We start from the raw sequence: 17,388 nt of genomic DNA on the forward strand, positions 1-17,388 counted from the left end.
ATTACAGCTGTTTTTCCTTTTAGAATCTTCCTGAACTGTTTTCTACAGTCAGCCATGTTATTAGGTACAGCTTGCTACTACTGGGTTTCCTTAATTCTTCATGGCACTGATTCAACAAGGTGCTGGAAACATTCCTCGGTGATTTTTAGGCCATGTTGACATGACAGCATCACACAGTTGCTGCAGATTTGTAGGCTGCATATCCATGATGTCAAACTCCTAATTCACCACATACCAAAGGTGCTCTGCTTGGATTGAGATCTGGTGACTGTGGAGACTATTTGAGTACAGTGAAGTCATTGTTGTGTTCATGAAACCAGTTTGAGACAATCTGCGCTTTGTGACATGATGTGTTATCCTGCCGGAAGAAGCCATCTGAAAATGGTACACTGTGTTCATAAAGGGATGGACATGGTCAGCAACGATACTCAGGTAGGCTGTGGTTTGTAAATGATGCTACCAACAGCAGCTTTTAACTGTTTTAACTGTACCATCTGAGTTTTGCAGCAGAAATCGAGACTCATCAGACCAGGCAATGTTTTTCTAATCTTCTTCTGTCCAGTTTTGGTGAAGTGTGGTCTTCTCCTGCTGTAGCCCATCTATTCTGTTGTATCATCGGAGATGCTCTTCTGCATACCTTGGTTATAATAAGTGGTTATTTGAGTTACTGTTGCCTTTCTACCAGCTTAATGCAGTCTGCCTATTCTCTATTTTCTCTCAGAGGACTGCTGCTCACTGGGTGTTTCCTCTTTTTCTGACAATTCTCTATAAACTCTAGAGATGGTTGTGTGGGAAAATCCCAGCACATAAGCAGTTTCTGAAATACTCAGACCACCAAACACCATACCAAAAGTCACTTAAATCACCTTTCTCCACCATTCTGATGCTCAATTTAAACTTCAGCAGATCATATTGACCATGTCTACATGCCTAAAAGCACCATGCTGCCCCAATGTGATTGGCTGATTTTCATATTCGCCTGTTCAACCAAATGTTGAACAGGCGAACTTAGTAAAGTGTCTGCTGTGTAATTTTATTCTTAGAAAATTGTCTTTTTTTTAATGCTCTTTCTGGTCTTCTGCCATGGTTGTGAACGTCACCAATTCATGACTTTGATCACTTTAAGTTAAAAACAAGTCTTTGTTCACACAAAAACAGCTGTTTCAGTGCAACATGCTTACACACACCATGTTTTTTCTCTTTCTGCATGGACAGTATCAAATTTTAGGTGGATTTTTTTTGTTATGCTGGCTACTTTGTTGGAGACTTTTGTTGTGTTTTTCTTGAAATAAATATCCTGAAATAAGCTCACATCCAAACAGAGAGACTCCTAATTACTCTGTGTATTTAACACTGGCTTTACATTGGAAAATCAGACAGAAATTAAAAAGACTTTGCTTATAAAAGAACTATTATGATTCAATTATTATTGTTTCTCTTTTTCAGTATGTAATGTTGCATTAATGACTCATTTGATGTGGGGTTTTTTTGGGTGTATATGTGGGGAGTGGCTGGGTGTGGTCGAGATTATTCAATGGCTTCATGCTACGATGGTCTCTATTTAAAAATGCCATCACATTACATTAGACTGATGCTGACTTGATGTTTCGGGTGCTTGATTGCACTTGTCAGGACATTAATGTAAAACAGCCGTTGGAACAGCTGGAACTGTAGAAAAAAACAACAACATATGTGATGTGTTGTGTTCAAGTTAAAATGCCTAAAATGAGTCCTTATGAAGGTCTCATGTGGTTCTGAGCTGAGACTCTCTCTGTGCTTCTGTGTCTTTCCCTCTTGCTCACTTTCTTTCTTATCTCTGCTGAAAAATAATAATAAAAAAAAGAAGCCAATTGAAGCTACTTCCTCTTTTAGCCTCGGTTTAGGAAACACCTGCTTCACACGCCCAGAGGTGGTGGGATCGGAAACACAAAGGGACTCATTTCGGTGCACTATGAAGCACCTCGTCTAAAAACCACGGAATCACGCATTCAGACACAAAATCCACTCCAAAGGCAACATAAAATATAGCAAAAATATAAAGGGAGGAATAAACACCCAAATTATTTGATGCTGAAGGCGTGATAAGGGGTGACAGGAGCGTGGTCACTGTACTGTGACTGCGACAGACTGAGAAGATGCATCATATCACATGAGTACAGCCTATATGTAAATGATGTGAGGTTCCTGTGTGCATGTGCTGTGGATTTATGTTCAGAAAGGACCAAAGACAGCCACAGTGAATACCTCAATCCTCCCTTCATGGGCCAGGTGAGTATGACCATTACTCTTTCTAGAATCTTGCTTTTAATAGCCACTCGTGAATATTTACATTTTTAGATGACACTGTGTTTCAGTGCTACTTCTGAAATCAGAGGACCCAAAGTTGTTACTCATGGTTGATTATAATAACTTTTTAGCTTGGTGTAAGCGCTTTAATTCATCTGAAAGAGCACTAAATGGACTATTAGGCACTTTGAATGAAAAAAAGAAATCTCATGAAGTAGCTTCTGAAATCACTCCAGAAGTATTTAATGTGAACATGTGAGTTCCTGAAGCCACCCAAGTCTTCAAAAGTCTGTCTTTGGTACTGTTTTCCAACTCAAAATGTAGAAAAGCTGCTCATTACTTGATCAGCAGATCATGCATTAATGGTTAAGAATAGTATTGCGGCTATTTCTTAGAACTGTTTTTTTTTTTCTCGAATGGTTTCCTCTTCTTATCTTTTCCGTTCCACCTTGCTGAAAATGTTGCATCTTCTACGCCCCCACAGTTGAGTTTTTCCATAAATTGAAAGTGAAAAAGTTCAGTGTCAATCAGACCCTTTACCACTTAAGTCCAGAGTGAAATAACAAGACCAGATTCAGATGAACATTTGAGCACATTCACAAATCATGTTTTTCTGTAGCGTTGGTCGAACTTCTAGGACAATTGTGAAATTTCTAAGTAGCTACTCATCATGCTGCCCAGGTGAAAAATCTATATGAGTTTAATGTCCAAATATCTCTACATCTACATGATAATTCGGCACAAATCTTTTGCTTAAATGTTTGAATCACAGATGAATTAATTCCAGGTTCTGGATGGTCTACCTTGAAGTTTGGAACATATTCTATTCATAGTCCCTGTAGAGGTTTCAAAGTTTAGTCATCTACACATTAGACTAACAAGCGAGAGATCCTCGCTTAGATTCCAGGAGGAGACACAAAACCCTTTAATGGTCGGTCAGGAAGGGCGTCTGGCGTAAGAAATCTGTGGAGCTACCTGCCATGGTGAGCCCATGTCATTAAGGGAGCAGCCGGAAGCCTTTCTTTTTCTTCCTTCCTCCTCTTTTATAGTCATGGTCCCTGTAGGATGAACTATTAGGAGTTTGATGCCTGGAATAAAGGAGACAGACTAATGACCCTCATCCCTGCTTCAGAAGGACTTTGTTCTTAGTGCATCTCCCCCACTGTTCCCATGTTAGCCTCCAGATGTTGGACCACGAGTTCGCTAGTTGGTTTAGGCTAATGTTAAAGTGTACCTTAAATAACTTTCTTTCCTACTAACAATCATTTAACTGAAACTGATTTATGTCAGTTATTTCAACCTGGTCATTAATGTGGCTGTTGTGTCTCTCTGGGTTGTGCTACTGTGCTTAGATTCTCAAGTGCCACTGTAAAGGTTAATGCCAAAAAGTGTGGGGCCTCTGCAACTTTCCAGTAAACCCGACTGTCACATGCATCCTTAGAAATTATAATCTGAAATAAAAACACAGGAATATAATTCTTTCATGGACCTTAATAACTCAGATTCCTTATCAGGCTGGCCTGTGTAGCTTCTTGATCTGAAGAGTAAAGTCATTTGCTTTAAACCCACATTCTTTTTAAATGCCGGCAGTCTTTTGGTTTGTTATATTTATCAATGTTTTTGCTGTGAAATCTACGTAGACTTTACAGCATAGTCTATTCGGATGGCCGTTACCAACATTTATACCTGTGTGAGCTGTGTTGACGGTGATTCTTAGTTACACTTGTAGGGAGTTGGACGACAGGTTACAGCGCAGGCTACAGTGCAAGGGCGATTTCAAAGTGGTTATATCCAGCTTTTATTTACACTCTATGGTTGGATTCATACTAACACCTCTAATGGCAGACCTGATGGCCTGGTTAAGCATTAACATCATAAAATTTGCTCTCAGTTTTTCATACCTGAGAAGTATAAGATATTTAAGATGAATAGAAACAAAGGCAGAAGAAGTATACTTGCTCGACAGTAATATAGCACACAAGTGTTTGTGGTTTTGCCACCTGTAGTCGCTTCAGGTTTTCTTGTGGTTTAAAAGAAAAAAATCCCCTTTTTGGCACAACTGACTGAATACTGACAAAGCTGAAAAAGCAGTGCAGATCCAGTGATAAAGATTGTGCTTTAGACGATAGACGTTTAGTCCTTGCCTGTGGAGACGGGGACTATTTTTGGAGTGAGTTTGATTCGGCCTTATCCAGAGTCGAGTTAAGCAGAACCACAGGGTGATTGTTTGTGGTAACTTTATGATTTTTACCGCTTTCTCTCCTTTTTTCCTTCTTCTGTTTGTTTTTTGTTTTTATAAAGAGAAATTCCCACCCAAAGTTGTTCCCGGGGGACATTGTGGAGTATCCCAGGAACAAATACTTCTCTCATTTCGGAGTGTACTATGGAGAAAGGGACGGGGTTCCATACGTCGCTCACCTGACGTGTCGAGGTTGGTGACACTTTTTAAGGTTTTAAATCTACCAGAGCAGGAATAATTTCTTGAATTTTGGTTAAAAGACATACAATTATTTTATAGAAAAGAGTGTTAAACAATGAAAATGAGCAAGAGGTTATTATGTTGGTCTCAAATTCTGCAAAAATGTAAAACTGTCAATAAGAAATTTTTCATCTTTGAAAGATGGACATGATGTCAGAACGCAGGATTTATGTTTTGTATGTGATGATATCTACTGAGAAGAGATGGACGACATGTACACCTACAAGAATCGGCTCAGTTTTTCATATAAAAACTCTTTAACACAGAAAAAAAAAGGTTTCCTATCAATTGATGTAACAAAGATCATAAAATGACAGATAAACTTTATTTTTCTTGATCCTTCCTCTGGAAATCTGCCTCTTAAAATAAGTTGATTTCTTGTCTTTGTCTGTCAGATTCAGACACCAAACTGCTGCTGTACGGCCGAGGTCTGAGGTCAGAGGTCAAACTGGACCCTCTGGAGCTTCTGGGGAAGAAATACAAGGTAGCATGAGTGGTTTGAACATATATGATGAGTTTGTTAAAGACAGCGACTTCAAGTGTGTTTTAAAACAGGTCAACAACATGCTGGATGACACGCACCCTCCGCGGGACTTCCACGGTGTGGTGAAGCCCGCCATCGAGGACATGATGGGCCGCGAGGTGACCTTTGACATCCTGTTTCACAACAGCGAGCATCAGGCGACGCTTTTCAGATACGGAGTAAAGAAGTCTGAACAGGTGAGCCGAGGGAAGAGCGCCACCTTCTGTTTATTTGCTGTGAAGCATGCTTAAAGCTGTTGTGTTTGTGTGTGCGTGCTGCAGATTGATGAGATCTACAAGTACATCATGCCGGCCTGGAAGAAACTCTTCAAGGAGAAACAGCTGTGAGCCAGGTGTGCGCTCATCTTCACCACCAGGGGGTGCTGTTCTTCTCTGAATCAGCTACATGAAGTTTGGAGGAAGTTTTAAAAAAGTCCTTCTCCTCGGTTTCTATCCTTACATTAGTCCCTTTTTACACCTCCTCCCCTCTATCTTGTGTCACCCTTTCTTCCATTCTACTTCTCCTTATTCCTCGCATCCTCCCTTTTTTCTATTATCATTCCTTCCCTTCTTATTTACTTACTTTCCCACCACCTTTCCTTTTTATCATATCCTCACTTCTATTTCTTTACATTTCTTCCTTCCGGTTTCCTTATTCTTCCCCTGCCCCTTCCTTCCTGCCATCATTTCTTCATTTATCCCATCCTTTAATTCCTCCCTCCTCCCTTTCCTTCATATTACCTCCTTACTTCCTTATTTACCTCCTTTCCATTATCCTTATATCCCTCGTTCATTTCCTTTCTAAACCCCTCCCCCACCCATTACTTTTGTTCTTGATTTCCTGAATAATTATCATTATTTGTATTTGTAATTTTTTTTACTAATATTATATTATTTGTTAAATGTGTTCATGTATATGCACTGATTTTAAAATCTCAATTTCATTTACAGGAAAAAAAAAAAGAAGTACTTGTGCAAGAAAAAAACAAAAACAATTACCAAACTAAAAACAAAGCAAAAAAACAGCAACCATAAAACAGATACATTCGGATGTTAAGATGACCTTAAAAGTGTTTAATAATAATGAGCATTTGTTCTCCAAAATAAAGAGAAAATGTTCATACTGTTTCATTAAAATTATGAGATTTTATACATTGTTTTGTTAAAATATAATCTTTATCTTGAACTGTGATATTTCTTATTTTTGTTACTTGTAGCACAGTTTTTCCCTGTTTTTGAACATGTTTTAGCAGAACATTTTCCTCCCTGTTGGTTGCACATCAGTTTCTGTCTGAATACATTTCTCATGGGAGGCTCACTCACTCTTAAAACTGCCTGTGAGTGTCTAAGTTGTTCTAAATAAACTTTTATGTGCCACAATGAAAAATCTTGTTAGAATCCTTCCTTCCTTCCTTCCTTCCTTCCTTCCTTCCTTCCTTCCTTCCTTCCTTCCTTCCTTCCTTCCTCACAGTTTGGGAGCCACAGTACCACCTTCAGTCTTCTTGTGCGCTTCTTTAAGCCAGGATATCAGGATTTTGTTGGTCTCCGCCGGCTTTTCCATCTGCGTCCAGTGTCCACACTCTTCGATGTGTCCTCTGGTCAGGTTTGGCATCTTCAATTAATAAATAACAAATATCAGATTCACTTCCAATAACCAATAATTGCTCATCTGACTGTGTCATTGCTGTTGTTTCTTACCAAGTCCTCCATTCCCTTGGTAAAGGACGGCAGCAGTACGGGGTCTTTACCCGCCGTCAGCATCATTGTCGGCATCAGCAGCTAAAACACGCAAACATCTGACTGTGAATCAGAAGGCTTGATAACAAGATGTGACTGACAAGTCAACAAGTCTGATTTATCCTTCATTATATCAATAAAGTATTCTGATTCTGATTCCAGAGGTGCCTCCTGCTGGTCATTAGGAAGAATGCAGGTTTAAAGCAATTCTGCATTTGCTTCAATATTAGGACCCCAAAGTTACAGCTTTAATTTACAGCCTATAATGTGTTTGTGACACTGCACCAAACCTTCTCAAAGGGCCGGGAACACATCCACTTCCAGTTTGCATCACTGTTTCGATACCAGTTCAAGGGCCCCCTGTAAAATAAAACCCAAAGGTTACTCAGTGAATGTTCACAGAACTGGATAATTTAACTGACTGTTCGGGAATATTTGCTTATGACATCAAATTTCTTCTCACCAGCAGTCTACAATCTGCAAAATACTTAGTGCCACAAACATAAAAGCAGGAACTGCAGGATGTAATTTAAATTCTCATTTTAACAAAAAGATGTGTAAAAATCATCCATCACAGTGGATGCTTTCATGTAATAAACATAAATATTATTTGTTGGCTGAGCACACAGAAACACAATCTACAGGAAGCTGGAAAATCTGCAACCTGAAGCCTCTTTCTTTGTACTGGCTGACGTAGTACTGCAGGTCGGCTTCTGTCAGCATGGAGCTCCTGGGAATCTGCTCCGGCAGACCCACAAACAGGCCACCTGTGATAAAGCACACACACAGCATGAGATCTGTGAATGAAGAGGCCCGATTTAAAAATCTTCAGCTTTCACAGCAAACACTGATAACCAGCAGGAAGCGTCACCTCGAGCGCACACTCCTGCGGTGCTGAGAGGGGGACGACCCTTCTGTGGTAAAGAGAAAAACATTCATCACATGTGGGTGATTTTTCCACCTGTTTAGCTCTGAAACTGCACAGTGCAATGCTGGGGTGTGTGTGTGTACATTCAATCCACTCACCGCTTCACTACTGCTGGAAAAGAAAATCTTAAACGTCCTCTCCAAATCCTTCTCCAGCTCGGCCTCCGCCACACCCTGAAACACAAACCCTGCAGTTTTTCTGTGACAGAAACAAACATTAAAAATATATATATAACACTTACTGGTGTTTGGAAGTAGACCTGATAGTCGAATATTGGAATAGCCTTCAGTTTCTCGAAAGCAGGAACCGAAGGATTCAACTTGAACATTGGGGTGTTCAACGATGCCACAGCCCTTCACGCACATGGAAAAGCACTTTAACTTCACTGTACAGGCTCTGGGGGACTGTGTGTGTCTGTGGGTGTGTGTTCACCTGATTCTCTCAGGATAGAAGCGGGCCATGGCCCACACCAGGGAGCCGCCCCAGTCGTGACCCACCAGGGTGACCTGTGGTATGGACTGGAACAGGGGACCATAAGCTTTTGTGTAAACTTTAAGTTATCATGCTATTCAATGAAAGTGTTGATACTCACCATTTTATCCAAAAATACGACTAACTCCTGAAAAAAAGAGAGAAAAATATGATTCAGAAAAACATTTTAAAACAATACTAAGTCTGTAGATGTGTAGATTTGTATTTAATATTTTTGTAATGTGTACCTTACAGAGCTCCTCATGAGAATATTCCTCTATGTCTGTGAGAGTCAGTATGACAGGAATTACACCAAGTGACATATCCCTGCTGTTCATTATAAAGAATTTATACTGGGAAGCTACATACATCTTTTAAGTACAGTCTATATTTTCAGTCTTTCAGTATTTCAGCCTACCAGGGGGCGCTGTGGACTCTCCATATCCTTTCATGTCCAGAGCTAAAACCCTGAATCCTGCTGCAGCCAAGGCTGGGATCTAGCACAGGGGTGAGAGGGTTGTTTAATTATCATGGCTTTTATTGCAGGATTTAAAAAAAACAAAACACCAACAACAACAAGTAAAAATATACCTGCAAACTTAAATAAATGACAACAAAGATTTGAATTAAATGGAAAAAAGACAAACTATAAATCTAAAAAGGTATCTCTCTGACTCTCTGTATCTCTGACTGGATCTAATCTCAAACACCCTCTGAATACACTTTAGAAGGTGACTATTTCGTGCGTTCCAACATATCCAATGGAAACAGGTTACCTGGTACCTCCAGGAGTACCAGCTCTCCGGGAAACCGTGACACAGTAGCACCGGTGGACCGGAGCCCATTTCCACGTAATGAGTCCTCACACCAGGCTGGAAAAGACAGCCAGCAGCATTTCAGCTCTGGTTTGTGTTTTCATAATTCAACAGGTTGCTGACACTGATAGATATTAATACTTTTATGGTGATGTAGCCATGTGACACTTCATCAGGGCTGCAGGATGGTGGGGGACTCACTGTTCCAACAGCCTGGAAATTCAAACGTATACAAATGTTATTAATGTAATCATTTTCTCTGTTGTAGTTAGATCTAAATGTGAGGGTCTTTAAACCCACTGCATCAGAGAAGATCCTCAGAGTGACACAAACCTGAAAGCCAGTAAATTCAGATAGTTTCACCAGAGCAACGTCCAGATTTTCCACCAAGACGGCCTTCATCCCTGCTCCCTCTGCAGCTTTTACACCCTCAACATCAGCATCCAGCCACAACGCCTGAATAGAGACAGATGACTCGTAACATCTGATATACAAGAATTTAATCTCAGTGATGCTGCATATTTATTGTCTACGTCACAAAACCCTCTACCTGTTTGGGCGTCACTCCCAGGCGCTGCAGGGCAGAGCTGAACATGGCGGGCTCAGGGACCCTGTGACCCAAGTGGCAGGACTGGAGGACCAGGTCAAAATGGCCTCCCAGCAGAGAGAGAAGGCGACCTGTGCCATCTCCAGCCGCTCTGTCATCTACCCAGTGATTGGCCAGCACAGCTGTCAGTAACCCTTTAGATCAGAGGTTGACGTAAAGATTAGACATCATTTAAATGGTAGTGACCTACTTTTTTCCCACAATGCATTTAAACAAGCAGGTAGCACTGACGATGTTCACTTTACGCAGATATCTTGCTGAAATAAAGGTGACGTAGACTGTCTCCTTCAAAGAATGAGGGACACAGGAATTCAGAACAGAAATATTTTGCAGTGAGAGAAATTAAACAAGGTTTTTCAACCAGATCTGAATTTTTTTTCCCCATTTTTTCTACTTATTTCTTTATGCAGGGGAAGCCAATGCAGACGTGGCTTAAACCTGCTTTCTTTCAACTCCTCTGGCTCAAACTCCTCTGTAAGTTTGCTTCTTTTAAGAGTGTTTTGTGTACCGCTGCGTCGCAGGCCAGCAGCTGTCTTCAGCACGGCTGCTTGGACGTCCATCATTGCCTCTGTGAGTTTGTCCAGCAGGCCATTGACTGACCAATCAGAAGGCATATGCACACTCCTGTCCCGGGCTTCCTGCACACACTCGGCCTCCAAAGCTGGGATCATCTGCACACAGACACACAGTTGTACGTCAGTGAAAAAGCAACGAAAAGCATGAAGTGAAACTGTAAATGTCTTCGCCCACCTGTGTAAGTGTCATGGCTCCTCTCTCAGCCTGCCTCAGGGCGCCGGCGTCTTTGGACACCACACTGGAGAGAAAACCTCTGAGAAACAGAGCACAAAACCTCAGATTAACGAGCGTGATTAGAAACACTGAGATGGGCGAGCCTTGGTGGTTTCTATCTATAACACTCAGCTCTCAGGCAAATGTTTACTGAACTCTTAGATCAGGTCTGAGATAAAACAGAATCAGCTAGAAGTGCCTGCAAAGAGCAAAGACTTTGAGGAAGTTATAAGTTTTTGCAAGTCAGAATAAAAGTTATACAATCAGCTTTACAAACCACAATCTACAACCGGAATGAAATGGTAGAGGCATTTATTTAACAGACTGGACCCGAGTCCAGTCTGTTAAATAAACACTGAGAGGTAATCCAGAAATTCCCTGCTGTAACTTTTTAACCATTTAATGTCCTTTGTATCATATTTGATACATGAGTTTCTGAGGCCTCTATCTCATCAACATGATCAATACTTGCCAGAATTCCAAAATGTTATGGACAAAACTTTTTTGTTGTTGTAGTCTAAAATTAACATTGTTGTTAACAAAAAGTTGCCAAGTATGTTCACATACTTTTGGCCATGTAGTACGTGCACCTGCTCATTTCCAGCAGCTAAGTCAAATATTTCTTTGCTGTGGTAATAATTATCCAGCTTGAAGCGCAGATCTGATATCCACACTCACACTGTAAATAAACAATCACAAATTCGTGCAGCAGCTGCTTATTTCATTGTTTTTTGCTTGTTTTTTAATATAATCAAACATAAAGACAAAGCGGTCTCCATACGACACGTCTGTGCGGAGCAGAGATGTTGCAAAACGGTCACTTCTTACCCGGGTAGGTTGTGCAACTCTTCCAGCTTTTTAAAAATGGCAGTAGGTCGGGCAGAGACGGCGACTCCCCAGAAGTTGAACAGGATGGCTTTCTTATCAGCCATGTCTCGATCGGTTCTTTTTGCTTTCCGCGTCTCCAAACGGTATTCAGGGTCTCTGCTGCTGCTGCTGCACCCGTGTACAGGGTAAACTTTGCCCTAATAGACTTACTGCAGGTCCACCCACTTACCCAGTGAGCTCATACTTAACTGAAAAACAGTGGCGAGACCAGACATGCACGTGACGTCTCGTAACAAACCAAAGTTTTTATTGAAACCAGTTTGATGAATAAGTACGGAAGAGGATTAGGGCCACTGGGAAAAAAAAAAAAAAAGTGGGCACATGTTTTTTTTCTTCTTTTCCAGAATTCTGAGAAAAAAGTCAGAATGTCAGAATTCTGACTTTTTTCTCAGAATTCTGGAAAAGAAGAAAAAAAACATGTGCCCATTTTTTTTTTTTTTTCCCAGCGGCCCTAATCCTCTTCCGTAAATAAGAGACCAGACATGTCCTCTTTATATTTATTAATGATAATAAGAAGTAAGTTAAACAACAATTTAAAAAAACGATTCAAAACTTTTTAGTGTTCGTATGACAATGATCTACAAATGAAACATTTCTTTTAAAGTTGTAAAATGCTACTATTATATATAATATTACTATATTATTATTATTATTATGTTTTTAAAGGCAGTGACTACAGGATACAGTTCTCTGTAGCTTCATCACTTCAAGTCAGTGTTTCTACTTTACAAGTTTTGAGCAGCTGTTAACATAGTTGACTCATATTTGCAATGTGTCAGGAAGAGGTTTTTTTAGCATTCTTCTATAAATATGAAAAATTTTCATGTGACAAAATATAAATCTAATTAAACCAAACAAAATAAAAAGCAGCGAGTAAAGAAGGAAACATCAGACACAGCAAATCACACCAATAATGAAATGAGATGAACAAATTATTTAAATTGACAAATTTGGTGAATAGGTTAATTAAAAATAAGAATGTTGTTGGGTGTCGTTTTCCTTCTGCTACACAGACATTTTTATGTACTGTAGCTGATTCCCTTCTAATATGTCAAGTATTGCTGAACTTCTGTACCATGACACTGACATCTTTACTATTTTAGACCACATATCATGATACAGTAGTATGTTTTGTTTACTCCATGACTGCCACTTCTAATGTGTATGTGATGCACAGTTTTAAAAAGATTATCAAAAAAGCGCTGGCAAACTGTCTATTAAGACAAGCGGACTCACATCAAACTAGAGCTGGCAGGGAGACACTAAGGAGCCAGGCCCTTCCCAGAATCCAAATCCTGCACAAACAGAGTCAGTGAATGTTGTGTAGAAGGTGTGGAGGTGGATTGGTGGGTCTGAGGAGACTCTGTAGAAAGACAAAGTGCCAGCATTCCAGTCCAAATACACTCCTACTTAGTTGGAGGACCAGCTGTGAGGAGAATTTATAGGTCTCATGATTTTATTATGCAAGGAGCAGTAACCATCTTCACAACAATACAAGCTCCAGGAGTGCTCATTGCTCCAAATACACTGTGATTATTTTCAGTATCTTTGTAAGTTGACGCTATGTTGACCTTTCTTTCCCATTCAACCTCCCATTAACAGCCTCCAGTCTGACCAATTCTACATCGCAACTAGGGCCAAGCTTCACATTGCTCTGGATGATGAGGACATGGCTTCCCCTCACTCAGCAGTATCACAGTCCTATTGTTGTCAAAGAGGAAGAGATGTATCTGTGCTGTTTTGGTCCAGTTTGTGCTCACGGTCATCTGATTAGAAAACAAGAAAAAAAACAGATTAATTCAGAAGTCAGAGTTGAAAACAAGCAAACAGTGAAAAAAATATATATGTGTCAAGGGAAAGTTGTACTCTAGTGGTCAGTATAAGCTTTTAATGATATAAGTTTGCATATGATAGAATACTGCATGATGACCTTTTTATGACTTAGACTGTTGTCCACTACAAGACTGTTTTATAAATTCTTTCTCACAGCTGAACAAGCTGTTATTATTTCACTCCTGCCAGGAAGAGGAGAGCTGGACACTCTTATCTGACGCTCCCTAACAAGAAGAGGGGCCGCGTCCTTCTGAATCTCATAACACACACATACACCTGAACCACTCTTATCTTCACTCCCTACGCACTAACATTCTTCTGCCTATGAATAGACGTATTCACTGTTGGATTGCTTTGTATATAAATAAAGACCAGAGCGGTAACAGAGCGCTGTTCACAGGGCCCCCACTCTGATGTGAGAGCTCTGTGAAACGCCCTTGCAAGTGAAAACCACAGCGTCTGTGTGTGTTTCTCCTCTTAGACTCTTAGCCGAAGAAGTGTTATTTAGAATAAATCTCTTGACAATATGTATACACACAAATGCATAGATCAATTGGAACATATAAATTTGAATAATTTAGAATAAAATCTTCAACACCAAGTGTTCTTCTGAAGTTCTCAGGTTTATCCATAGATTGCTCAATACTGATGGACACGGCCTCTGCATGGGGAAGCTGTTCTTTCCTGCTGGGCACTGATAGAAAATAAGTGATATTAAAATTATAATGTAATTCATGGTACAATTAGTTTTAGTTTTCTTAAAATCTGAGGGATAATGAGATTAATGATTGTACTTTAGTAACTAAACTGACCTCAAATGAACTTAGGTGGAGGTTTTAAGTAAATACACAGGGGCGGTCTTAGCCTGTTTGGTGCCCTGGGCGAACACTCCCTCTGCCCCCCGCGAGGTGGTTATTAGATGCTGCTTCAGCCAGCCAGAGAATCCCTCGCCGCCCCCACCACGATGCCGCCCTGGGCAACCGCCCGTGTCGCCCATATCAAAACCGCTACTGTAAATACAATATATGTCAATATAATGTTAAGCTAAACATTAATGAGGAAAATATATGCAATCAAATGTGTTGTCTTTTGGAAAGTTGGTACATAATGTTCATATGGCAGTCTAAATTGTGGATTTGGTGCAGATAATTGTACAGAAAAACATCAAAAACATTATTTCATTCCCACCTATCACGGCCAGTCTGGTGTTCCTTTTCAAAGTTTTCAAATTTACCCATGGACGTCTCACTCTCATGGATACAGATTCCTGGAGGGGCGATTTTTTCCTGGTGGTCTGGTAGAAACACACACTTTGTCTTAAAATACAAGTTCTTGGCAAAATAAATTTAGATGAAGGTAGAAATCCATCAAACAATGTAGTTTTCTACACTAAAATCACTTATGGTTAGATGTGGATGTTTGGGCCTGTGGATGATTTTCTTAATTCAGAAAACTGAGAGAAGGAGAATCAACATGTTTATCGTATCAGGGATAACTTTCCTGATAGTGCAAGATGCAGGGAGCCGTGACGGGGAGTGCTATACAAAGAAAGTTAAAAAGAAGAGATGGGGAGATTTCATACTGCAGAAACTTCACTTTTAGGCTGTTTCTGTATGTGAGCTGTGTGAAGACTGTGCTGTATTGATTCCTTTGCAAAGGTTTCTTCAAGTAAATCTCAGAAAAGAAAAGTAACAACTCTCCAAACTCGTGTGTGGATACAGTCCCTATCTGATCAGCTGTTGGCAGTTTTCTTTTCACAGTCCTGTAGGCCCCTGCCTGATAATAATGACCCAGAAAGTCCATCATGACCTCAAACTCATCTTGCTGTTAGTTGTTTTCCCATCTTTTCATCACACACTCTCACACACACGTTGTCTTTTTCATTCTTAACAAAGACATCTTTTTAATTTTGGGGTTTTTTTGTTCTAGAATGATCTTGCAGTGGTTGGCATAAATCCAAGTGGCACAACCCTTGACCTTAACAGCTATCTGGGATGTTACCAATAAAGGCCCCTGCAACAAAACCACATGTGCCTTAATTAATATTACCATTAATTTCAGGATTACATGTTTTTATTTACTGAAAGATGTTTTCATATTTACAAAACTATACTTCCAACAGTGATATTTAATGATTTCACTCTTATTGATGTATCAGTGTTTATGCAGTCATTTTCCTCATCTTTTCCAGTAGGATAAAATCAGTTCTTACTGGTTTTACAATGGAATGTATTTAGTGACTGGAGTTAATGTACAAAAGATTTTTTTTTAAAGAGAAAGTATAATTTTACAGTTGCTTTGTGGATTTTGTCTTAACTTAAAAATATAATGAACACCCACTGATTGTTATAATTTGGATTAGAAATGAGATGTCAAGTTAAACATTCAGATATTTTTCTTAATGTGGAGGAGTCTTCTATTAAAAAATAAATACATGTGTTATTTTAGTATTTTCAGTAGTGATCCTTGTGGTAGTAAACTGATGCACTTGGTTGGTAAACATCAGAAAAGGAGAGATCTGTTTTCCTGGTCCAGTGGTCATATCTAGTGTACTCTACATTTTTAATGTCAGTGAGACTTTTTACCCAGATAAACAAAGGTCAAAAACTGATTGCAACTTCTACTTTGTGACATTCATGAGGGATATATGTGAAATAAAATTGGATGACAGATTAAGGACCAACAAGTCATTCATGACAATTTCAATATTGAAAATCCTTTTTTAATCAAACACTGTAAATCACTTTTTGGCACCCCTCTCAAGTTTTGTAACCTGCCACATTGCTGCTGCCACAACTGGGTTTAGAACATGAGAGCATTTGTGGGGGAGCCTATGCCAGCTGCTCAGGGTAAGAGGTGGAGTGCACCCTGGACATATCACCAGTCCGTCACAGGGCTATCAGACAGACAGCCATTTATACTCACATTCACACCTATGGGCAATTTAGTATCACCAAATAACCCAACCCCACTAATTGCATGTCTTTGGACTGTGGGAGGAAGCTGGAGTACCTGGAGAGAACCTTTCCTTCTCCTAACCTTACTCAGTCTTGATGAAAATCAGTTACATCTTCCAACTCAAGGTGAAAAGCAGCTGTTTGAAAGAGCTGTAGAAGTCATGCAGTGGATGTTTACAAAGGTTAATGTCTGCCTCTACTGGGACAGAGAAACTCCTGCCTGTCAGAGTCTGTGTGAGTCTCTGTTAGAGGCTTTGCCATTCATTAGCTCACTCAGGTATGTAGATTTGGCTCTTGTATATTAAATAGTCTGCTTGGTTTTATCCAGTCTGTTGATGGTAAAATTAAAATCTCTGTTTCTGGCTTTTTTTTTTTTTACAACAATATATCAGAATTTAACATTTTCAAAGTTTATTTTTAAATGTATTTATTTGTTAATTTATTTCCAAAAGTGCAAAAAAACATGCTTCTTTCATTTTTGTTTCATATGCTTTATTTGCTTTATAAATGTTTTGCTTTTGTCTTTTCTCTTGTAGATGGTCTGACTCAGCAAATATCTGAGTGGCAGTTTGAGATTTCTCCTTCACCCAGGCAACTCACAGTTCCACACCAGGTGGAGGCAGGACAACAACTAGTGTTACGCCTCAATGAATACGGGCTCGGGGATGAGGGGAGAAACAATGATATGACTAGAAAAGAAAAAGGCAAACAGAGCAAAGTGTGAAACTCAAGGTTTTTAGTAAAAAGGACTCAACTCAAAGAAATGGCAACACTGCTACTTCAACTAAACAAAAGTCATCCACAAACTAAAATACCCTAAGGAAAGACAAAAGGCTTACCAAATTAAAGGGACACTTCTGCTGCCAGCAGATCCCTGCTACTCACCAGCAGCTCAAAGAAAACACCAAGTTTTGTTAACATATGCAGAATCCGCCACTAAATCTCACCACCAAAGACTGGTCCACACACTGACTGAGCAGTGATTCACTAGCTTATATACATGATTAGGAATCTTTCTCTACTTTTAGGTGCTACCTTATTTCCAAAAGGGTTGCCATAGCAATTGATCTACATAT

At 39.8% G+C, this 17,388-nt stretch overlaps 2 protein-coding genes and 1 long non-coding RNA gene across 3 annotated transcripts; 1 reads left to right on the top strand and 2 right to left on the bottom strand.

Annotated features, from left to right (window-relative positions):
- The first annotated feature begins 2,154 nt into the window (after positions 1–2,154).
- On the top strand, positions 2,155–6,136 carry plaat1l (phospholipase A and acyltransferase 1-like). The gene is made up of 5 exons (XM_031746184.2): positions 2,155–2,268; positions 4,588–4,717; positions 5,161–5,249; positions 5,321–5,485; positions 5,570–6,136. Exons 1-5 carry the CDS (start codon positions 2,260–2,262, stop codon positions 5,633–5,635), a joined length of 459 nt encoding a protein of 152 aa, XP_031602044.1. The 5' UTR covers positions 2,155–2,259; the 3' UTR covers positions 5,636–6,136.
- Positions 5,072–5,489, bottom strand: LOC120436246. Its single transcript, XR_005610272.1, has 2 exons — positions 5,348–5,489; positions 5,072–5,231 (listed from the first exon to the last, which is right to left on the bottom strand). It is a non-coding gene; the product is annotated as an uncharacterized LOC120436246 (long non-coding RNA).
- Positions 6,137–6,340: 204 nt separating the features above from the next.
- On the bottom strand, positions 6,341–11,732 carry ephx2 (epoxide hydrolase 2, cytoplasmic). Its single transcript, XM_031746177.2, has 18 exons — positions 11,463–11,732; positions 10,596–10,674; positions 10,354–10,516; positions 9,789–9,979; positions 9,572–9,694; positions 9,380–9,451; positions 9,200–9,295; positions 8,842–8,920; positions 8,672–8,706; positions 8,545–8,571; positions 8,385–8,470; positions 8,194–8,305; positions 8,051–8,125; positions 7,896–7,938; positions 7,689–7,791; positions 7,315–7,384; positions 6,986–7,066; positions 6,341–6,899 (listed from the first exon to the last, which is right to left on the bottom strand). Exons 1-18 carry the CDS (start codon positions 11,564–11,566, stop codon positions 6,753–6,755), a joined length of 1,686 nt encoding a protein of 561 aa, XP_031602037.1. The 5' UTR covers positions 11,567–11,732; the 3' UTR covers positions 6,341–6,752.
- Between the last annotated feature and the right edge of the window lie 5,656 nt (positions 11,733–17,388).

This window comes from Oreochromis aureus, linkage group 23 (genome assembly GCF_013358895.1).
Source record: "Oreochromis aureus strain Israel breed Guangdong linkage group 23, ZZ_aureus, whole genome shotgun sequence".
Classification (NCBI taxonomy): Eukaryota; Metazoa; Chordata; class Actinopteri; order Cichliformes; family Cichlidae; genus Oreochromis; species Oreochromis aureus.